The following is a 24,331-nucleotide window of genomic DNA, read 5'->3' as shown; positions in this document are numbered from 1 at the left end:
AATTGCGTGGGCACTCGATTTGGGCTCGTGATAATCGATAGCTCGAGAAACATTCGGGCAGTGGCCCGTGTCCAATCGCTGCAATGACGACAATAGCCGAACCATAACAATGTCTGCAACTCAGCGCGTGTCCTCTGCCTTGCCAACCCCAGCGCGTGGATATATGATCAACATTGGCGGCATATAATCGGCACCAGGTCAGGTGGCCGCTTGTTCAGGCTGCGAGTTGAGGGGGTGAATGCTACTTGTTTTACTTTATTTCCTGCGAGTTCGATTACGTGTGGTGAAAAACGAACGGGTGTTCGACAGGTCATTAACGTCAGAGATCCGTTATCTAAGCGGTATTTACGCGAAGTACAAAAATCATTGCATCGCCCTTTTAAGCCCGAGCGTAGTGCTTTGAGCAGTCACATGGTACAACATGACCTGTTTTCGGTCACCATGTTTGTCGAGAGTACCGACCCAGGTCACTGGAGTTGCGAATAACTCCGGCTTTGCTTACACTTATGGTGACGTGAAGTAGAGTATGTTACTGTCGAGACGGCAACTTATTAAAGTTCGCGTCAACCCGCTCGATATTTCGGCCCGTCCATGATAATGTGCAAGTCATAAAACGAGCATACGCATTTTCGTGTTTTTATTTGTTTCCCTTCTCGGTGCTTGTTTGCATTTTCACCGGCTGGTATTTTGACTCTGTCGGATAAGAGGATGCGTGGGAAAATCTCCACTTGAGACCCGACCGACTGTTTGTCGGGAGCCGGCGTCAAGCTGGTGGGCTCGTTGAAATGCTTACGGGTGCAGAAGAAAAGCGGAATTGTGAAGTCTCCCAGCTGCGCGTCGCTTCTTAAGAGGCGGCGGTCGGAGGCAGGACCTCAAGTCCGCACAGATCCAGACGGTAGTCATGTCCCGCTCCTTCCTGGTCCTCTTGGTCCTTGGCCTCGCCTCCTGCCAGCGACGGAAGCTCAACTACAGGGACTGTGGTGAGCACCTTCAGGACTCGCATTGTAGGCAGGCCCCGTGCATGTGCATAATCTGCGATGACCGGAAGATCAAGTTATAATCACTAAATAAGCTTCAGTAACGACACGCCGGCCATCTCGGTGCTTAAAATAATTGTCGCCAGTTCAAAGGTTTGTCTGAAATCGCGGGAGGCGCTTTTTCTCTCCCCAGAAATGATCAAAAGTCTGCGACAGCAAAGCAAATTGCTGTGTGTATGTTTATACAGCCGGAAGTTAGTCTGCCTCGGTGGGCGTCTGGCGTCTCAGCTGTAGATGAGCAATTTAGCCAGTGCGGTACAACCGCTAACCTGGGGTCTTTAACGTGCACCACGCAGTAGTGATACACGACCGCACGCCGGTACGATGCTCATCCAGGTCGAAACGGGCAGGGGCGGGGATTGAGCCCAGGATCCTGGGTTCTAAAGCGCGAGCTTTCGCTCTACGTGCTCCGAGCTGGTGTGCGCTAGACCACTCGGTCACCGATCCCCCTAGTCCGCGACAGGCAAAACGATATTTCCTCAGCTTCTTGGCAGCGAGCTCAGGTGTTTCGAATTGCCCGCTCCGCACTAAACACCAAGATGGTGGCGCCCACAAGGAAATCGGAGAAGGGTGTGCCGATGCTCGCGCTTACTTACTGGCCATAGCGAGGTCTATGCGACATGTATTGTGACGTAGTCCCTTCTTTCTGGCACTATTGTAATTTCGTCACGCTAGTCCATTACCTGAGACGGTATCCAGCTGGCGCACTCATGTGCTTGGCTTTTCCGAGAAAACGGCGCTTAGAAGGGCGTGATATGGGACCTATACAGCTTTACAGTGTCTTAATAGAGAGTTTTAGTAGATCGTTCCTATACCTCCGATAGCCGCGATAACGATACTATGCATGCGCGAGGAAGGCGATGGCGAAGTATCGAGTATCGTTATCGGAGTCATGGGAACGATCTACTAAAACTCTCTAATAACATCACCGGCTTTGACCGGCGGGCCGGTCAAAGCGATGATATCACGGAGCGCTGCGTGTATATCAGCGAGAGTGAGCGGGTGAGCAGAAAGCCCTGCTTACTTTCACTAGAGTTTTAGTAGATCGTTCTGATGCCTCCGATAGTGATACCCGATAAACAATGCTTGCGCAAAGGCGTCGGTTGAGTATCGGGTATCGTTATCGGAGTCATCGGAAGGGTCTACTGAAATTCCCCACTGATAACGACGCACCGCTCCCTTATTGTTGCGCTGACCGGCACATCAATCAACACTCTCGTATATATCATAATAAATAAAAAATGCAGAGCTGCACATTACGGTGAATATGGGCGCTTTCAGCATCTGCTCCCTCAGCTCCGAACGGGGTAACTCTAGTCGGAGTCCTCAAAGCTCCTACTAAACTCGGGGGAAAAAAACAAAAAAAAAAAAAAAACGCGGCTTTCAGGTTGTTTTTACGCAGTTTCCGCTTTTTCCCTCGTGGCTGACGGTCTAAGAATAAAATGGAAGCAGACGACGCCGAGCACGATCGCTTTTATTTGACGCCGGTATTGAAAAAGTCTTGACAAGGTCGTTAAAGAAAAAGCGAGTGACTGTACACATCAATGCAGCGCTGTTCGAAGCGATCCAACGCGTTCGAGCCCTTCGCAGGGTGGTGCAAAGCAGTGTTGTACAAGTTCCTCAAAAAAAGGAACGAAAGCTCGTTCCTCGTTCCTTCTGATTTTTGGAACGCGTTCCCGTTACAAGTTCCATATGTGAAAAAGGAACTCGTTCCCGTTACAGTTTCAAAAATGGAACGTATCGTTACATATACGTTACATTTGTATTTTTGCTAATTACCATATTTAGTTAAATCAATCAGAGTTTTTTTATCTATCCCATTAATAGTCAACATACGAGTTTGCATGTCGGGATGGAAGGGCACCAGGAGTAGAAAACACGCGGAAGTAGGGTTTTATTTGTTGATATATGCATGTTAAAAATCCCAGCTATTAACCATGTCCATGTTTGTAGTGGACAATTCAGACGAGCCAAATTTAATGTACTTTTACCCAGGGTTGCACTAGCATTTTACAACAACCTCGCACGCTTCAATTTAACAGAGTCCCGTGTTAGAACTTGACAACAGTTGCTTCTCCTTGTTGCTGTCCGCAAGACAAGCAAGTGAAGGAGAGGGTAAAGCTTCTGGAAAGTCAGTATTGAAAGCTACAAATACTTGGTTGGGAAGGTTAAATTTGTTGTTCAGTTTAAAGCTGGGGGACAAGAGAAGGAATAAAGGCTATTTTTTGTGTATCTTTTAAGTGAATAATGTTCGGGATACAAGGGTGAGTCCGATATCTCGCAATCTGTGATCTTGTTGTAATTGTAGGTCTCGTTATTGAAGTTCAAAAATGGCTGTAGTCGCAATAAAATTTCTGGGTGTATGAGGATTTGTGGAACCAAAGAAAGTAGCTGAGTTTGAAACAACCCTCTTTCTTTGTCTTTTCCTACGACTAAAAGTTTTGCTTTTTGTGCCGCAGTTTCGGGCACTCAAAAATATATCGACTCCCACCAGCTCTCCTGCACCCGAAACTGTTAGCAAGCGAGGACCATACAAAATAATCCATAAGATTAGTAGCCAAAAAGTTAACGAGATCCTGCACTTCGTAAAGATATTGTTTGTACTTTCATACTTTCCCTGTTAGAAATAAAATAAAAATCACCCCACTGGACGAAAAAAAGGAACGCCGTTACTCTTTCCGTTCCAGCAAAAATGTAACGCGTTCCCGTTCCAGTTCCAGCGATGCAAAATGGAACGGCGGCGTTCCTTCGTTCCTCCTAAAAGGAACGCGTTCCAGGAACGCCGTTCCTTGGAACGCCGTTCCGTACAACACTGGTGCAAAGGCTGCTTCTGTTATAAAACCCGACATAAACGACGTCAGCACACGCAAAATATGGAGCTCGGCGAATCTACGTCGCCGGTTGCGATACTTTTATACGGCCATGAGTTTGTTCTGCCCTTCGTTACGAACTTCCTATAAAAGGTATTCGTACACACACGGGAAGTTCGGCCGGGCTCGGCAATACAAGGTTATGTCGGCCGAACGAGCGTCTGCCCACGTCTCATACTCGCATGCACTCCGATTTAGCTACGCAAGCAAAACATTAATCGGGATCATGCTCCGCGCGAGCGTCCAACCGGCCACCAAAGTCGCGTCCGTACTCTGCCTTGCTCTGTTCAGCACGGACGCCGAGTTTCCGTGCAACGGCGATCAAAGCACGGCGTCAAATGAACGTTTACGCTGTATAGCATATCTGAAACAAAGAAAAAGCGCTCCACTGCATTTTCCGAAGAGAGCCTGAACTGGAAAAGAAATGCGAAGGCGCTATTCGTCTTACTCTGAGCACTTTTCTTAGACGAAAGCGAGCAAACCGCAGACCCGCGCCAAAACCAATGCAGCTTATCCCGCCATTTTTTTAATCTCTTTCAGCACCGGGGTTTCGTCAGTGATCCGGAAATATGGCATACCGCTCTCCTCTCACTCCTTGCGCATCGTTTCAGGACTCGGTGCAAGAGAGCGCAACTCCTTTACTCTGGAGCACGCGGAGTAACGCGCACCGGAAGTCGTTCTTTGCCGTCTAGTGGAAGGTGCGCGTGCTCATTAGCGAGTTTTAGTAGACCATGTTTCCCAAGCCGCTAAGCCCTTCCGCTACCCGGAACTCTAGAGCCAAGGCCATCGGCGCGCAGGCGCAGTGGCGGTTTCTTCGTAGCGGAGGGTTAGCGGAGGGGGAAATACGGTCTACTAAAACTCCTTATTGACTCCCGGAGCCGCTACTGAACGCGCCTGGTTATGTCCTCAGGCATTTTCGAGAATCAGTGCTGCTGCTCCGAACACTGAGCAAAAAATTAAGTCTACGAATGGCTGACATCTCGATCATTTAAAGCCTGATCCATTTTCCATGTTTCATTGCAAATTGTTCGTTTAGAATTTTCCGTCATTTATGCATCGGTGGAAAGAGGAATCCGCAATAAACAACCGCAGGTCATGTGTAGAATCTACTACTTGCTTTATGTTATATCTGCAGTTTGAGTGAATTGTCAGCCCATTCATAACAGTCGTTAACGATTGCGGAATATCCCTCACGCGTATTTCAGTCGCAACTATTTTTTTTAACTAGAATAAATAAATAAAGGTATGCGCCCGAGGCTTTCGGTTGAGTTGAGTAATTTAAAGGGACCATGAAATGATTTTAAAATCGAGTTTCATCCACCGCACGTCGTAAAAGGTGTGAAAAGAAACACAAAAACACAAAAATAGGGAGCCAAAAAAAAATTATTTGCTATAGAACTTTTAAAAGAAAACTGGACTCTTTTGCGCCTTCCTTCCTTCGCCTGTTCACTACGATGCATCCGCGGAAATGGAGCACGTCAGCCAAATCCACGTCGCCTATTGGGTAAGAGCCTACCTCACCAGCACCGCGATCGTAAACAATAAATAGCCGGCGAATGTTTCCTAAACGTTTTGTTAAATAATATTCAGATCCACATTTTGTAGCATAATTAGAGATATGTGGCGAAAATTGCCAAATTTGATGGATGGATGGATGGATGGATGGATGAATACGGCTGAGCCCTTTGGATCGGGCGGTAGCTTACGCCACCTAGCCATTTTGTTTTACCATTTAAGCTTAGAATATTTAAATGTGAAATCTATATTCACTCCGCAGTGCAAAGAAAGTGAGGCTATGAAACCCCCTTGCCATCAGTGGATAAGAAAATACCTAGTTTTCTCTCGATTTCTGCCACCATTCACTTAATCTTTGCTTGGTAATCTCTACAGTCTTGAAATCCACTCTCCCTTCGCTGTCTCTAAAACCCAATGACTTTATTAAATCTATGTTGTCTTCGGTAGGCATAGGGTGAAGCCCTTTACAGTAGAGTATCAAGTGCTCAGCCGTCTCGTCCTCCTCTCCACAAGCAGTGCACACTGTATCAATTTCCTGGTACTTCACTCTGTATGTTCTGGTCCGCAGAACACCCGTTTTTGCCTGAAACAGCAATGAGCTTCCCCTAGAATTGTCATAAATGCTTTCTTTGGCAATAACTCTTTTGTTTAATCTATAGCTTTCCAGAGCCGTCTTTGTCTGCATTCCCTCTAGCCACCAATCTCTTTCTGTGGCCTTAACTTTCTTCTTAACTGAGACTTGCTCTTCCGTATCTTCGCTATAGCCCAAAAACTTTCCTCTTAATTTCCTAGTGCGCTGTCTCCACTTTGTGTCTACACTCCTCATGTATAAATAGCTGAAAACCTTTCGTGCCCATTGCTCCCCGTCCATTTGCCTCAACCTATCCTCAAATTCTACCTTGCTCACCGCTTCCCTGCTCTCAAATGATGCCCATCCCATGTCTCCTTGTACTCCCTGGTTTGGCGTTTTGCAATGTGCCCCCAAAGCCAGTCTACCTACTCCGCGCTGTTTTATTTCTAGTCTCGCATGCACTTCGGATTTCATGCATAGCACTGCGTTTCCAAAAGTCAAGCCAGGCACCATGACCCCTTTCCAAATCTCTCTCACCACCTCATACCTGTTGTAATTCCAAAGTGCTCTATTTTTCATTACAGCTGCATTTCTGTTTCCCTTACCTATTATATACTTTTCATGGTCTCTGAGATATTCTGCACCATTACATATCCATACTCCTAGATACTTGTATTTACTAGCTCTCTCAACTGTAATATTCTGTATCTTCAGCCTCTCAACTTCATCCTCGTTAAAAATCATGACTGCCGATTTTTCGCTACTGAATTCTAAACCTAATTCTTCTCCTTCCCTACCACAGATGCTCATTAATTCCTGCAACTCTGTCCTGTTGTTAGCCATTAGTACAATATCATCCGCATACATCAATCCCGGTAAGGATTGCTGAATTTTTTGGTTTAGCTTACTGTAAGAAAGGTTGAACCCAAGCCCACTCTTCTCTAGTCTATCCTCCAATCCTCTCAGATACAACATAAACAGCAAAGGCGATAACGGGCACCCCTGCCTAAGGCCTCGTCTTATCTCTATTTTCCCTGTCGCCTTTCCTTCCCATGTTATAATCACCTTGTTATCTTTGTAAATGTTCCTTAATAGTGCTGTTAGTCCTTCATCTAGGCTTAAGTTCTCCATTATGTCCCACAGGTTTCTTTGGTTCACATTGTCATAGGCACCCTTGATATCCAGAAATGCCAGCCAGAGCTGTCTGTTTTCTTTTTGCGCTATTTCTATACACTGTGTTAGAGAAAATAAATTGTCCTCCAACCTTCTTTGTTTTCGAAACCCGTTCTGTAATTCGCCCAGTATGCCCTCGCAATCTACCCATTCCTCCAGTCTGTTCTTTATAATCTGCATTACCAACCTGTAAATAACCGGTGTCACAGTTATAGGACGATAATTCCTAATATCAGACTTATCTCCCTTTCCCTTATATATCATACTCATCCTACTAAGCCTCCATTCATCTGGAATATTTCTTTTGTTATCATGGTACTCACTACCTCCCTTAGTTTTGCCTTAGATTTAGGACCCAAATTCTTCACCAGCTTGATAGGGATACCATCTGTGCCTGTCGAGCGCCATCTATCGTGTGGTAAACGAAGCAATCGAGCCAAGTGCCATCTATCGTGTGGTAAACGAAGCAACTACTGCGCGTGCGCAGTAGGGCAGGGCCGACAGTTACTTGGGTGGCAGCGACCGACGAATGTTTATTTTCTTTGTTTGCCTTCCTCTCAAAACTCTGACTGACTGAACGTTTATTTTTCTACGTGTTCTTCCCGCGCGTGCCGACTTCAAGCAGCAAGAAAACAGTACTTAAAACAGACCACGACGAACAAGAACGCTGGATCCACCGACTCCGACGGAGCGTATAGGCCTAGCAGGCATTCCCACTCGGCGCTGCGTTGCTTCGTCGCAAGACCGTCTGCCTACGATCGGCTGGCGTGCTAAATGGAATATGCCCCCGCGACCCTTGTGGACCCTTCCCGTATTATAGTTTGATCACTGACCTCAATTCTAGATTAAGAGGTGAGGTCAATCTCTTCCCCTTGTTTTCCGTGGCAGTGTTGACGAACACTCGTCGAAAAGGGACTCTCGTCGATTCTATCTTCTTGTTTTGTGTGATATAGAGCTGAAATAAACGCCGTATGGATTACCTTCGTAACACGGTATGTACACTTTGTTATTGGTATGCCATTTTTATTCTGACAGACTGCACGTCACTGTCGAGCTATAACAGTTCGTGGGAGGTATACGTACAACCACGGTCCAACCTTTCTTTGCCGAGTGTCGCGTCAGTATCGAGTTGCAATCGTAAAAGAACGGTCCCGAAGCGCTTACCAACAGCGCGAATACAGCACTTCCATCAAGCGCGCGTCCGCTCCGATTGTAAACAGGTATTTACGTGGCTCTTGCTGACACTCGTAGTTCAAACGTATCTTTTTTAACGTCGGCTCGCTCCTGCATCTCCGAGGCCGCGAAAAACGCCATCTATGTCGCTTTGCAAACGACTGACACGGGCCGGCCCTTCTGCCAACAATGACGGGGTGGTTGACTTCTGGAGTCTTCACCGGAAGACTCGCTGCACTTCCCAACAGGCATACCGGCGTATGGGACTAGTCCCATGCTGTCGCTGTAGCGCAACATATCTCATTGAATTTCGCTCAGCTGCGATGCGGCGATGAGAGGCGCCGATTCAGGAAATACGTCGGTGACATCAGCGCAGTAAAACCTACCGGCGCACCCCAACTCTTTGCCGCTAACACCACTAACACTCCCATTCTCCTACTGCCGAGAGAACTTCCGGTTCCGGAAACGGTCTACGTCACGGCTTCTTTTGCGGTCAGTTGGAGAGAATGAAAAAGTCGATATTTCAATAATTTTTTGTGTAGAAGTTAATAAACCGAGACGAAAACGGATGCCTGTTCGGCATTCAGTGAACATTGACGGTTTAATGTAAAAGTTATCTGGAAAAAGTAAAAAGGTCATTTCATGGTCCCTTTAATTGGCACTGAAAATACAACGACACAAAGGCGCTCCAAGCTAATAAGGCGGGCGCATATACAGCGTATGCCAACGAACCAAAAAGCAAGAAGGTGAAAAAAAAATATGCTGGCATTGAAGAGTATACTTACTTTGTCTTTGATTTATTGATGTTGGGAACGCTACAAGCAAATATTATTAGTACATTTTTCCTCGTCCATACTTTGCGCATAATAAACCACGCAGAGGAAAAAGAAAAAAGAGTAGAACGAGGAATGAACGCATGAGGGCAAATATTGGCTTTTGGTTGAGTGATTGAATTGTTGAAGCACGTCGCATTAACGACATATTGTTTGAAAAAGCTTCGATGCATCAACTCAGCCTTTGAAATTAACGTCACACTGAATACATTGTTTTTTGTTTTTTCTTCTTCTGATGTTCTACCCGCCTATCGAATTATGACAAACTAAAGTTATGTTTAGAGCTGCAAACATTTTTTTAAGCACCTGGTTATTAAGTAGTATGTATGTTCACGCTATTTTTTCTTTACTTATTGAATTTAAGCCGATGATGTCAGCCTATAAAATTTAATAAATTTCTAAAAGCATTTAAAGATTATCACACACTCGCGTTGCATTTGTATACTGTATTGAAATGCTTTAAGAAAGTGTAACTGATTTGTAATTAAATACAGTTTTGTCGAGGTATTTTGTACTTGTACTTCAAAACATCTTTGCTTGTATTTTTCGCAATCCTCTTCGGACTAAAGATATTTGTAGTTGTAATTTGATTACTTTTTTAGCCGGACTAATTGCAAAAGTGTCATTCACCGAAGCCTTATTAATCTTTGGGTCCAAGAAAAAATTATCTTGCGACTTTGATTTTAGTTTTTAAGATTTTGTTGATTATTAAGTGAATTATTTTCATTCTTGATAGAAAACATGGCCGACCTCCCATGTACCTCACTGAATATGAAAAATGGCTATCTTAATTTTTTTTCTCGTGCTTATCACAACATAAATATCGATATTTTTTATGGATATAAATTTGCAGTAGCACGCCCTTAATTGATGAAGATAGTTTTTGTTTTCAGGCGAAGAAGCATTTTGGTAAAAGCTGCCAATTCGCAAAAAAAAAAAAAAAAGTACCAACCGTTTTGTCGGGAATAAAATAAAATTAATATTAAAGAACAATTTCGTTTTATTTCTTATTAACACATGCACGTTCTGTTCAACAATTCCGTATCTTTACAAAAAGATATTATATCCCAAAAAACAAATATAGAATCTTTTTTCCCCCACATCTTTACGGAACACCGCGGCGTTCCTTTTTCTTTTTCTTCTTTTTTGTTCTATTTGTTTAAACGGGCGGCGGGGAGAAAGTGAGTTATTGTACTCGGTAGTTCTCATTAAAAATAGTGTTTCTAATGCTGAAAGCTGAAAGATCGATTTCGCAGAAAGATGCTGAAAATTATTTTGAAAAGACAGTAGACAGTTAAAAAAAAAAAAAAGGAACAAAAAAATCGATTGTGTGCTCAGCGCACGTCATGGTGTTTTATTCACGTTTATGATGATTGATACTCAGACTTTTACCATATATAGGCCTCCTGCGCTGAAGCTTTAAAGAAACTGTAGCGCCCTCATTCTGGTATAGTACAAGCTCACCACATTGAGCCTCGCACTATGTACTTATGGCACGTTGGTTGAGCTTTTTTGTTTCGCCGATGTATGTGGCAGGGCAGTCCGCACAGGGAATCTGGTAAATAACGCCTTGCGAAACCAAAAACTTTAAAGAAAGACTTCGCCAGCATAAAACCGACGTGCGAAAATTCGATCATGAGCGCAGCGCGGTTGCGGAACACTGCGACTTGAATGACCACCGCATCGACTTCGACAACACACGCATCCTCGACATCGAGACCAATTCCCGGCAAAGGCTCTTCGTCGAGTCATGGCACATTCAAACCACACCGCAAAACATCAATCGGTCGCTGGGCGCTTTACCGTCGGCTTACGTCAGCGGACTCAGCCACATTACGATCGCGAAAACATCACGTCCACCGCCGTAAAAGAAGACCACTTGCTCCTCGCGCACACAGTCGCCCCTGAAGAAGAAACGAAGCAGGTTTCGAAACGTTGGGCTCCTTTTTATTTTTGGGTGGCGTTCCTTCCTCCTCTTCTAATTGTTCTTACCCAACCAGGCAGATTTCTGCCAAATGTTTACTTTAAAATGTATATATTGAGAATTGAATTGACTGACGCCGGGACTAAATAGGGTAGCATTAGGGTTAAATTGGATGCCGCTTGAAATAAATTAGATAATAATAATAATAATAATAATAATAATAATAATAATAATAATAATAATAATAATAATAATAATAATAATATCTTTATTTCCATCAATCTTGATGGGGGAGCCCGAGGAAAAAAGCGGCGATATGCAGCTTGTCTGGTCCTCGGTTTAAGGCCTGTTCAGACATACAGCGGAGCGCTACGTGAGCGCTCCAAGGAGCGCTAATGTGGCGCTTCCTAGCGCGTGACTTAGTTCTAACATAGCGCGCGATTAGCGCTTCTGTAGCGACTTGTTAGCGCTCCAGTAGCGCTTTGTTAGCGCTCCAGTAGCTCTCTGTTAGCGCTCCAGTAGCTCCTTGTTAGCGCTTGCGTAGCGCTTCTTGTACCGCGGTGCTGCGGATTAGCCCGTGCACTGCCGTACCGGTTCCTGTGGTTGGGTGTGCGTCAGCAGCATCATGGCGGACATGTGGGATGCTGAAATAGAAATGCGACAAATGTTCTTAGATACGTAATTAGTGCATATGTGTGTGGACGGCTTAACGCCCAGAAGAGCCTTCTGGGTGCGCGAAATCTTTCGCCACCGAGATACCGACGGGTACCCGGCGAACCTTGTTCCCAGGCTGAGGGACCGAGACGCAGAGCTCTTGCGAAGGCGATTATTTTTAACTGCGTGTCTTTGAAACTAGGGTCACGCATATCGAATAGAAAGCGATGAGGTCGTACCCAACCAATTGGTTGCTCAAAGTCCATGACTCTGGATCGCCTGCCCGACCCTCTGCTTGGAGAGCGGCTGTTTTACTTCTTCTTCTTTCAATGCAAAAAAAAAAAAAAAAAAAGGAATCGGCGTGCACGCGCTGTTTCGCAGCAGCAAGCACGTCGCAAGGAGCGTGAGAGCGCTAACAAAGCGCTTCTGTGGCGCTAACAGAGCGCTTCTGTGGCGCTAACAGAGCGCTTCTGTAGCGCTAACAGAGCGCCACACCACGCGCTAGGAATCGCCACATGAGCGCTCCTTGGAGCGCTCACGTAGCGCTAACTTAGCGCTCCGCTGTATGTGTGAACCGGCCCTTACAGTGGTCAACGGCAAGCATCGAGAAACAAATATGAAAATCACATTCAGTAGCAGCTGAAGGTATCGTTAACAGAAAAAGAAAACAAAACAAATAACGTTTTATGGAAATAATGCATCATATACAAAAATATCCACGCAAGTCTTTGAAAGTCAGGTTTTCAAGGGAAACATTACTACTGCACAAAGTATTTAACAAATTTGGAAGAGTAAATTGAAGCATTTGAGAGCCATAGTTCGTTCGCTGGGTAACCATCTTCCACTTTTTCGCGTGACGAGTAGAGTACACTGGCAAATTTTCCTCCAACAATGCAAGATTTCGTAAGAAACATGGGCCCTTTATTCTTTCACTCTTAAAACTGGTACAAAGTCGATATGAATACAACATCAATTATCCTATAGGTTTTAAATAATTCAGCAGTGTGAAAATCAAAAGGTACATTACCTATACCTCTGAGTAATTTCTTTTGTATACTATGAACAGTTTTTCAATATTTGTTAACGTTGATGTTCCCCAAATGAGGTAGCAGTAGGCTAGGTGGGAGTAAAACAAAGAGTTATAGATCAAGAGTTTCACATTTGTTGGCAATGTGTAACGGTAGCGATTCACAATCCCTACCACGCGAGCTAGTTTTGGAATAATATAGTTTATATGGCTATCCCAGGACATATTTTCACTAAAAAATACTCCGAGAGTTTTAAAACAACTGACTATTTCAATTCGAGACGAATTAAAACGGAGAAGCTTAGACAACGCCACAGGTTTATTTTTTGGACGAAAAATAACAGCTTTTGTTTTACTACTGTTTACTGTCAACGAGTTACTATCACCCTAAGATTTAATTCTAGAGAAAGTTAAGTTAGCCATATCGATTAGCTCATCAGCGGTTTCGGAGGAAAAAAAATATGCTTGCATCATCAGCATACATTAAAAAGTTTGCCCCCTTATTGATGTTAATTATATCATTTATGTACATGTTAAAAAGGAATGGCCCTAGTACACTACCCTGTGGAACGCCTGACGTAATAGGCTTAATAGTGGAGGAATTACCATTGATGGATACATATTGCTGTCGATGCTCTAGATAAGATTGCAGAAGTAATAGCGCCTGCCCACGGATACCGTAAACTTCAAGCTTTTTAAATAGGACCTTATGACTAATACAATCGAACGCCTTGGTAAAGTCTAAATACACCCCAAAACCAAGTTTTTCTTTTCAAAGTTTTTTAATATAAATTCTTTTTGACTAAGTAAGGCTCTTTCAGTTGAGCAATTATTTCTAAAACCAAACTGCGAGGAAGTAACAAGGTCATGTTTATTTGAAAAGTCTACCAAACGGCGATGAATTATTTTTTCTAACGCTTTAGTAAAAACGGGCAGTATAGAAATGGACCTGTAGTTCCCCAACTCATTCTTATCCCCTTTTTTGTACAGAATGGTTACTTTCGCTACTTGCATCCTTCTTGGAAATACACCAGACTCTAAGGAGATTCTTGGATTAATTTGACCGTCGTTTGGATTACAATGAGCAGAAGAAGCTGTAGTTTCGCGAAATCGGGTGTCAGGAAACAAATGCTCCGTGTGAACATGACCGAAAAGCACGCGCGCCTCCGAAAATCTCGCTTCTGGAGCGAGATTTTTCTGAAACCTCACTGAGACCTGCTAATCAAAAACGCGGATGCAAGAGTGACCAGCTTCGCAGCAGCGCGCCCAAGCCGTCGCAAGAGGCCTAAAAGCCGGTCTTGTCTCAGTCGGTCCTACTCGGTGACCAGTGTGTGAACGGACCTTTAGCAGTACGGGTTGGGGTAGTTGTTGGTGGCGCGGTGCAGATTTCTTAAGAGTTTTCACGAGTGCAAGCACTGCATATAAACATGATGACTGGGTATAAAACCGTATAATTGATCTTTTAGCGGTGCAAAAATGTTCGAAATACTCCGAGATCATCTCCCTGTTCTTTGACGTTAGCGGTCTTTCCCCAGTTTGGCAGGCCTACTGAATCGAGGGGGCGGAATCCGACGAAATTTATCGAGTGGTATTAATAAGGCAGACTGCCTCTTCACGCTGTGCATACTTCATATAATTTTGATGCGAAACGCCTGAAATTCCTAGTGTACATGACAAGGCTCGGCGAAATTCTCGTCGTGAGTCAATACCGTCACAGGTTTTTCGCGTCAAACTCAACGTGTGAACGGGCCGATTTCGCGGAATCTCGGTTTCGCTAAACCGTTGCGCGTTGAAAACACGCGTCGTGTGAATAAACCTTTACATCGAAGGGACTGCTCCAGGACACCGACAGTGGACGCACAGCTGAGCAACTGTAGAAGCCCAGCCACGGAGGGGCACGCAAGATATGCCCCACACGATCGAGGCTCCGAGAGTAAGGCCCACCATAGTGGAGATAAAAAAAAAAAAAAAAAGCTCGAGGTGCACCTAAGCATTTCTTATGAGTTGTGAATGCGAGAGCAAGCAAGCCGCTCGTCCGCTCCCTTTGTCGTCTGCTGCGTACTAGCGCGCGCACGCTTCGGGATCTCGGAGGCCGCGGAACCTAGGAGCCGTTTTCGCGCTTCCTTCAAACTGATGACGTCAGCTCGCTCCATGCAACACCTCCTAGATAGCTTTCAAGCCTGCGCGTCACGTGACATGACGTCACGTCCGGGAGGCCGGCACGGGCTCTGATTGGATGCGAGTGCCGCGTCAGCGTTCGCGTGGGACCATGATAGAAAACGAGCCCCCCGGCGACCACCGACGCGGCACTCGCATCCAATCAGCGCCCCTGCAGGCCTCCGGAACGTGACGTCATGTCACGTGACGCGCAGGCTTGAAAGCTATCTAGATGTTGTTGCTCCATAAAACAGTTAATGCTTTCGCATTAAAAAGTCCCGTGTGCATGCATAACACTTTTCACGACTCCCGTGGGCCATATCCAGAAGAACGCTTGGACCTTCAATAGGGAGTATTCACTGGCGGCCATATCTGTGTGCGCGAACTCTGAGCGCGTGCTGATGGCGAGCTTCCACAGTTATTTTTCAACGTGCATTCCGCACCATCGAGAGTGCCGGTCTTAGCAGCCTATTGATGTGAGTTAGTTCTGAGCATGCGCTCTAAACAGCACCCACAAATATGGCGTCCAGTGAATACTCCCTACAGGTGCCTTTGAGCGCCTGCTAACCTTGATTTTTTTTTTTTTTTTAAATGGGGAAACTTAAACCATCGAAAGCGTTTTCAATTTAATAACGGACGCCTCCTGTGTCCATTGGTCGTAAGTGCGCACGCGCTGCGTTGTCGGGTGGCGAGAAGAAAAGCGGACAGAAAGGCTGAAATGCTTGAAGACGATAAACGCTTTTGTCACCTCCTCGCTCCTCGTGTTGCGAACACTGCCCATAAACCAAGTGACGTCGATCCAGCAGTTGGAAACTGTGAAATATAGGCTCCCTGTAGTCGGTGAGCGGTTAAGAGTTCAGGGGAAGCTCCTCCCACCTATTTCCACTTTAGCAGAGCGATCGCTAGAGAGGAAACGACCTCCTCTACAGCGTTTGCTCTACTAAAGTAGAGAAAGGTTTGAGGAGCTTCGTTCCCCGGCACCTGGTAGGCGTATCCCGTATGGGCGAAGAAAAAAATAATAAAACATATCAACCTGCAAATAGCAAAAAAAAAAAAAAAAAGCCTTTCCACTCTGGTGAAGAAGGAAGAGTAGCCGAGCTGGTAGCTTCTGTTCTCGGCGGTGGCTTTCCAGGCGAGCGATCTGCTCTTCTTTCGCAAGGGAATCTGAAGCGCTCGACTCAGTGGCACGTTAGGCGATAGCGGCTTCGCGGCGGTTGCGGAACCATTCGCCGCTCGTTCCATTCCCGCTCTTCTTCCTCCGACGAAAGTTTGCCGCCATCTATAAGCGACGGCGGCAACCAGTTGTCTGGTTGCCGCCGTCGCTCATAGATCGCGGTAGCTGTCCAGAGTTCGGTGTTATCATTTTTAATCCGGCGGACACGATCCTGGGGAAACTAGCCCTTAACAGCTCCGCTGTAAAAGAAAAAAAAAAAAAAAGAGAGAAGACAAAACGAGAATGGGTGATGGTGACATTTATATCCTATTGGCGTGGCGATGACAAAACAGTGTTTTCTCCCATACTGGAATTAACGATATTTCAAAATGCCGGCGACCTCGTGAAATAGATATATAGTGACGGAAGACAGCTGTCAATATCGGTGTTGTTGCAAACAAACTGACTCGTATGACATCCGAACTTAGAACCGTTAAAGTATCATTAATGAAAGAGCGATTGAAACAAAACAGCACAAAAGGTGTTTTGTAGCTGTCGAAGAAATGTGGTTGTAAAGTCGTCCCATTCATTTTGGAATTATAATGCGTTATTTTTGTGCGCTAGTAATTCTGATTGTAATTAACTACTTTTGGGGCAAAGTATTTCAAATCGCAATAAAATTCCGTTCACAAAGGAACTTTCCAAGTGTGCCTGTCCGTTCTCCGACCAGTTCTTCTCTCGTACAGGAAGCACCGCCAAGCTCCTGGCTGTCGAGATCGAGCCCTGCGACTCAGACCCCTGCGTCTTCAAGAGGGGAACGGACACCAAGATTTACTTTGAGATGATCTCCGGTGAGTCACTCATTTCCGCTAGCTTTTAAAAAATCCAGGCGCGGCAACACAAGTAAAATAAAGGGGGAAAAAAACATATTTTAGGGCTGTTTTTTGTTCGGAAACAATGGTTTAGCTTGTTTCAATCCACTACTGATGGTCCTGTTAAGTTAAGAACGTTTGCCGATGACTGCGTTATTTACACTCCTGTTTCTACAATATTGGACCAAATAAAAGTCAGGGATGTTTTGGCTAGGATCGCGTCTTTGTGTGATGAGAATAACATGAAGATTAATATTAGTAAAACTCAATACATCCATATTTCAACCAAACAGAAATATCTTAAACTTTGTTATTGAGGTTTACGGCGTACAGCTGACGAAAGTTGACAATTATAAATATTGGGGAGTGATTTTATCGAGTGACCTAGGATGGAAAAAGTATGTGGAGTATGTAACAAACAAATTGTGGTACCTGAGAAGAACGCTTGGCAAATCTCCTCATTCTGTGAAAATTCTTGCATATAAATCAATCATTAGACCTGTCGTAGACCCGTTGCAGCAGGGATGGTCAAAATACATTCAAATATGTATCGCAATACAAGTACAAAATACTTCGTCAAAAATGTATTTAAAGGGGCCGTGAAACAAATTTTGGGTTGGGATGAATGATTTTAAATTGGGACTTTACTAATCGCATATCGTTTAGTTTCCTAAAAGAAAGAGGCTAGAAAGTCAAAAGCCAGCTTTTTGGCGCGAACGTTTGAAAATATAGCGGACTATTTTGTACCTTCTTGCCTCCGAAAGCTCTCCGCCTTTTCATTATGATACATCCGCGGTTCCAAAAGCGCGTCATCGGCGCCAAACGGACGTCAGCGGAGCCCAGCTCACGCATTGGACACGAGAACTGCGTCACTTGGACGTACGCTCTCGTCAACAATCAATCCGTCGACGAATATTTGGGTTCGCGTTCGTGGCCAATGAGTGCCCTGACGGAATTCATCGTCACTGGGGAATGACAAGTTCTATATATCAGTATTAATTGGGGGGCTAGTTGGTTGAACATCTAGACGGTGGTTTTAACAGCGCAAAGGACTAAGAAGAGAAGGAGGGGACAGGACAGAGCGCTTTCCTTCTTCTATGATGTGCATAAAAAGCACGGTGGAACCTAGGAGTCATCGCACCGGTGCCGAAGGAATGTCACGACCACGTGATTTCACAATTCGCATTTGAGTGTAGGATTAAAGCTAAGGAGGAAGAAGTAGAAAAATCGTTTCAAGACAGCTTAAATTACAAATCTAATTACATTTCCAAAAAAAGCATTTAAGTACAAGATACAAATACAACCAAATATATTTGGTCTCCTCCAAATACTTTTCCAAATACATTCCTCAAAATTTGCGTCAGCGACTTCAGGGCACCTGCAACGGGTTTCTGGGTATCTCATTTTAATTTTGCATCGCACGCTCGGGAGTTAGTGTGCGAGGCTCTAGTAACGTAATAGAAACATAATCACAAAAAAATATACAATCAGCTTGGACGTAATAGGTTAAAAAAGTACAGAGCTTCAAGCAGCTTTTTTTGTCGATTACATTTTGGTATAGACCAACAAAGAACCGAGACGACCAAGACGCGCAGCACTAGCTAGAGAATTTTTTATTGTTGTAACTCGCACCAATTACGAAAATCTGGACGACCCGCACATTTAGAATGTTCCAGGCAAAAATATGAATGGAAATCAGGCTTGAAAGCATCACAAGTTGTCACAGGCACTTATTTAGCCAGTCTGCCTGTGAACGTCGATTTCGTCACTATTCTTGGACTGGACAAGCACCGTAATCACAAGGTCACTAAACGCTTGTGCTTGACTGAGAGACACTGCATTTGGTGCAGAATGTAGTTTTCTTCCTGCTCTGGACAGTGACAATAAATTTAAGGGAAGTATTTTCGCCCACAAAATTGTATTTAATTACAATTGTATTTGAGATACTTGCGTTTTAGTATTTAAATACACACGTCAAATACATTACTCAATTTGTAATTAAATATAAATGCAAAATACACAAAGTATTTGAAATACGTATTGCAAATACTTGTACTTGAAATACTGCCCATCGCTGGTCTGCAGTGTCAAGCCTAAAGAAGAACGCTCTGGTCAAAGAACTCGAAGATGTCCAATCACTAGCGGTATAATATTTTCAGATTTCAGACGAACCACGTCTGTCATGGGACTTAAGACGAGAGACAATATAAATCCTTTGGCAAACAGAAGAGCGTGCCAACTGGTCAAGTTGTTCTTTCAGAATTTCAAGAACAGTATAAAAATTGATAGCTGGAAATATTCATAACTAAGAGGCTTCTGCTCCGAAAGTTCGCATCACTCAATGACCGTATACCTCCCATTAATGCCCGAATAAGCAGTTGTTAACATTTTTTTTGTGCGTGCAATTGATTTATGGAGCAGTCTTTCCGGTGATGTCGTTGACATTGATTCATTCTCGACTTTCGAGAAAGCTTCAGAGATAATTTCTTCAGTGCTAGGAATGCTTTTGATTACTGTTTAATTATGAAGTTCAATGAAAACAGATGTGTGAGGCTTATTATTTTATATGTATATTACTATATCAAATGTAAAAAAAGGGGGAGAGGGGGGCGGGGGCAAAGGTTTCGTGCATGGACTGTATAGGAAGATGATTGTGTTGTTTTGTATATTTTGTTTATACGACATTCCGATGTCAGTGTGCCAATTGAAAATGTATCACCCATGCACTCCTGCCGTGGCCCTAAGCTGGGCTGGCAGTATTGATAAATCAAATAAGAGTACAGGAGATCGTCGGTGAGAAAGCCTTCGGAAACTAAAAATATAGAAATAAAATAAAACACGGGCAAACGAACGCGAATTGCGCCGCTTTGTTTGGTCGCCATTCAAATTTCTCGTCGTTAATAGACGGTAGGAACTGTTCCACCCTCGTCAACGCTGCAGTGCCAGCGAGAAAAAAAGCCGTTAACAACGGGCCAACTATAACGGGACGGCTAGAAAGAGACGGTTCATAGCCGGCCTTTTAGACGCGGCCTCAGATGAAGGGTGCACCGCGAGATGAGTCTTCTTTCTGCTTGCAGATCAGAACAGCGACACGGTCACCCTGGACGTCAGGGTGAAGATGTTCGGTTTCGACATGCCCGTCCCCGGCATCGAGACGGACCTGTGCAACGGCGTCATCAAGTGCCCCGTGGTCAAGGGGCAAACCTACAAGGGAACCATCATCTTTCCTGTGCGCGCAGCTTCGCCCCAGGTGAGTGACGTCACGCTACCTCTCGTATGTCGTCCTCGCAGTGAGCGCGCGGGAGTTATCGACACCACCTACGATATGTATAGACCTTTTTCGCTTACTCTCGTCCCAAGCCACCTGGAAGGCATATCCGGTATGGGGGACAAAAAACTAATGAAGCATTTCAACCTGCAAATAGTAAGAAAATTAGAGCGGAGACAAAACGAGAATGTGTGACGGTCAAGGCCTGTTCACACTCTTGCGACCGACTACGACTGAGAGAGTCGAGATGGTCGAGATCTCTTAAAACTTCTTAAATGTTTTTAGAATGAGGGCACACGCTGGCATTGTGGCGCCATCAATGCGGTGACCCTGGAACTGCATTTCACAAGAGCGAAGGTTTCGCGGGATTTCCGAAGTCAAATGTGCGTAATACCCATAGAAAGGCTCGTTTATAACATTGACAAAAGATTTCCGAGCCAAAAAAAAAAAAAAGGATAATGCGCGAGAAATAAAAAAAAAATATGCCGGACCGCCGAATTTACACTGCTCCCCAATAGATGGCGCCAGCGTGTTTTCTGGTTTAAGAAGTTTTAAGGAACCCAGGTTTAAGAGGTCGCAAGAGTGTGAACGGGCCTTTGGGCTTATAACTGAAAATGCAAGTTTTCTTGCATTTTCTCTATCTATCTACAATCTACAATCTACAAGGTGCCCCCCCTCCCCCCCCCCCCCCCAAAAAAAAAAATAAAATAAAAAAAACATCGCTTTTTATTTTTTTGATTTTTTGCAAAAATAAATCATGTATCGTCGAACGCTCATTCTCTGGCAAAATGTAGCGCTAGAGGTGCGAACCAGATGCTAAAGTTTCAGCACTAACCGTTTTCTTATTCAAAAGCTATACTGATTTTCTGATATTTTCCACGGTAAAATTGGGCCCATTTTTGCCCGTTTTCGGTAACTGGCGCCCATAGAGCTCCATGTATTCGAGAGCTCCGTTGTCAGTCAATTTTCCCATCAAAAATTGCAGAAAATCACTTATAGACTTATTTCGAAAGTCACGTGCTGATTATTAGAAGGTCGGAACTACCGCACAATGGCGGAACAACTGCATCGAGGAACGTGCGAGTCATTCCATAAAATGGCGAACGTCGGAGCGCGGCGAACACTACGAGCAGACGAGCCAATCAAAACCGCGTAAAAAGTGCAACGTCACTGCGCTCATCAGCTTTTTCCCGGTGTTTTTTTTTCGAGTGTGCCGTGACGTTGAGGTGTTAGTCCGCCATTGTGCGGGGATCGCACAGCTGCCAGCAGTGGGCAGTATTTCAAAAAGGGTCTATAACTTTCGACCAGGATAACGGTTAGTTGTGAAGCTTTGGAATCTGGTTCGTACCTCTAGCGCTACATTTGGGCCGAGAATGCGGGTTCAACAATCTGTAATGTATTTTTGCAAAAAAAAAATAAAAAAATAAAAAAATAACTTTTTTTATGGGGGAAAGGGGGGGGGGGGGTATAAGGTGTTTTCTTCCCACCCATATTCTCACGCCGAATCTATACTCCGTTTCAATGTGAGTTCGACCGCAGTCAACGGTACGGCCCGAAGGAGCCGATCAAACAGCGCCAAAAGTGCATAATCACGGCGCTCGGTGATGCTTATTTTTTTATACGTTGTAACCGGCTAAAGCAGTCACGCGCGGGAAAAAACGCAGGATTTCGGCGCCTTCGTTGCGCATGATTGGCCAAGTCGGTAAAGGGGTATCCACACGAAGGAGAAATCCGCCCCTTTCCTCCGCGGATCGCGCATCACGTGAGACATACGTCATCCCTTTTTGACGCCTCGCGGCGCCGTTCTCCTCCGTGGCGGAGGCGCGGAGGGTTCGTATTTTAGCATGAGAGCTTCGCAGGTGCACGCGGCGGAGCCGGGGACGGAGTTTCCCGGGATGTTGACGTCACAACATCCGTCCGCGGAGTTCTCCTTCGTGTGGATACCCCTTAAGGAGCGCCGCGAGGACATTAATTGGCTCCATCGGATCCGTCGGCTGCGATAGAACTCGAAGTGAAAAAAAGCATAAGCTGGGCGCTTCTTTTGCCAGGGGTTGGGGTGACGTCAGGACGCCGAGCTTTGACTGATTGGAAGCATCGCGGGTCGATCTCAAAGCAAGCTGCCTCAAAGTCTACCGACTATCCTTCAATCAGAGTCAATCAGAGCTCGGTGTCTTTATGACGTCACCGCTGCCCCTGCAGAAAGAAGCAGACGAACCCGCGCTGTTTCCAAGCGAGCCTCCACGAGGTGTGGGCTAGAGCCACTAAATGAGCTGCGCTTAGAGTATCGGCCTTCCGTTCCCCGAGATTGTTGTGGGCGCCGCCATTTTGGCTCATATGCAGAGCAGACGCAACTGCCGATCGTCATGATTCAAAAGTGCGACTTCCTCAACGTTAGGTTCGGTGTTAGAAAGGCCCTGTAACATTCCTTTGCTCCGTCGCGAACTGTTTAAACATTTGTGGAAGGCGGAAAAGCGTTTCCTGGGAATTCAAATAAAGCTTCAGATAAGTGGCAACCATGATTTTAAAACACATTATGGCCGAGTGTCGTTACTCTGAAGCGTAGCTTCTTTAGTGGCACTATAGTCAGTTGCAAGCTAAGAAAAAACCGGAAATGCCTCTCAGAGGAAAATGTAATCCTACGCCGAGAAACGCCAGCCAATTGTTTTCATGACGTCACGATTCTGTGGACCAATCGCGATCCTTTTGAAAAAAAAAAAAAGCTCAACATGGCTGCTGGCCTTAGCAACGCGATGCTATAATTTCTCGTGACAATTATTCTGCTTTTTTGCACCGTGTTTTACGTGCCCGAGGTTACGCCACGAAATCTTGATGGTATCGGCTTGCGTTTGCAGCAGTTTTTGCGCGACAACGTGAGAATCCAGCGACGCTATCGCCAACGAAAATTTCGAAGCGCGCGCGAGGCTTAGCACTGCTGAGAGGTATGTTAGACAGTATGTTAGACAGTATCTTGGACATAAAATGAATTGGGAAGACGGTACATTGGACATGAATTTCTTTCTTTCTTTACTAAACAGCTATTTCGTTGAAAAAACGTATTCTAACTTATTTAAATGTCCTGATTGAATTAAATAAATATTGTAGTAGTTTAAGACAGGTTTCTTGGAGGAAGAAAAAGCAACGTTGCTAGCGAACTACTTTCTCGACGGCGGAGGCACTTCAGATGGGCGCAATGCGCTTGTGGGTGCAGCTAAAAGATTGTTCTTAGGTTGCATCCGACTATAGTGTGGGCAAACGCGCAGTTCCTGCACGAGGAGTGTGCACGTGCGCGTGCGCGGGAACCAGAGTCGCGTGAAGTGGACCGTCTGCGCACGCGCGCCTGGCGCGCCACTGCAGCGGGGCGTGTCTGCTGTGTTCTATTAGCGCCGCCATGTTTGTTTACGCTGACGCCATGACACAGTAGAAGGCCTGCGCTTTTGGCAAGACTCCGGATGTTTTTTTTTTGTTTTTTTTAGAAGTTCTTGCGCATGTTGTAGTGAAAAACGTCAGAAATGCACACGAAGCTCTAAAAACAACGTCGATGTCAAGAGCGCCGTGAAAAAGCAGAAATCTAGTTTTATGCGCAGTCCCTTTCTTCGCGAGAGCCCGCGTCTGAGGTTATTTTCCATTTTTATCTCTGGAGGCTGCGATTTCGGACACTAGACTATATATCCTTGAATGATGACAACCACCGTCGTTCTTCTTTTTCCACTCAGATGAAGAGCGTCGTCACGCTCAAGGTTTTAGGGGAGCACGGAACCAGCGTCTGCACCAAGACCGACATCCTCGTCCAATGACCTCCCAACCCTGTCAAGAAGGGATGGCCCCGCGGTGGCTAGTCCTTTCGCAGCGGCGCTCATTTTCAAAATCGTCCGAGTCCTCAGAGGCACTTTGAACGAAAGAAAAGGAAACGACTACTGAGAAGAGTGCGTCGGGAGAAACATACTGCGCTGCTGGTTAAACCCCAATACTCTTTGATACTGCCAATAAAGCTACGTAAAACCTGAAAGAAAGACGTTTCATTTCAGATGGTCACTCCAGTTCTTCGATCGCGTTCGTTTCATTTTATTAGTTGTCTTTTTAATAACTAAAAGTGCCGCAGATCTC

The 24,331-nt window shown here is 45.1% G+C and overlaps 1 protein-coding gene across 1 annotated transcript; it reads left to right on the top strand.

The window, feature by feature from the left end:
• Positions 1 to 850: 850 nt before the first annotated feature.
• On the top strand, positions 851 to 24,233 carry LOC8035814 (mite group 2 allergen-like Ixo r 2). Its single transcript, XM_029990724.3, has 4 exons — positions 851 to 980; positions 16,834 to 16,938; positions 20,037 to 20,209; positions 23,941 to 24,233. The coding sequence occupies exons 1-4, from the start codon at positions 902 to 904 to the stop codon at positions 24,019 to 24,021; spliced, it is 438 nt and encodes a 145-aa protein (XP_029846584.1). The 5' UTR covers positions 851 to 901; the 3' UTR covers positions 24,022 to 24,233.
• Positions 24,234 to 24,331: the final 98 nt, after the last annotated feature.

This window comes from Ixodes scapularis, unplaced genomic scaffold, assembly GCF_016920785.2.
Source record: "Ixodes scapularis isolate PalLabHiFi unplaced genomic scaffold, ASM1692078v2 PGA_scaffold1__304_contigs__length_218370807, whole genome shotgun sequence".
In the NCBI taxonomy this organism is placed as follows: domain Eukaryota; kingdom Metazoa; phylum Arthropoda; class Arachnida; order Ixodida; family Ixodidae; genus Ixodes; species Ixodes scapularis.
This window is presented reverse-complemented; position numbering and strand designations above follow the sequence as displayed.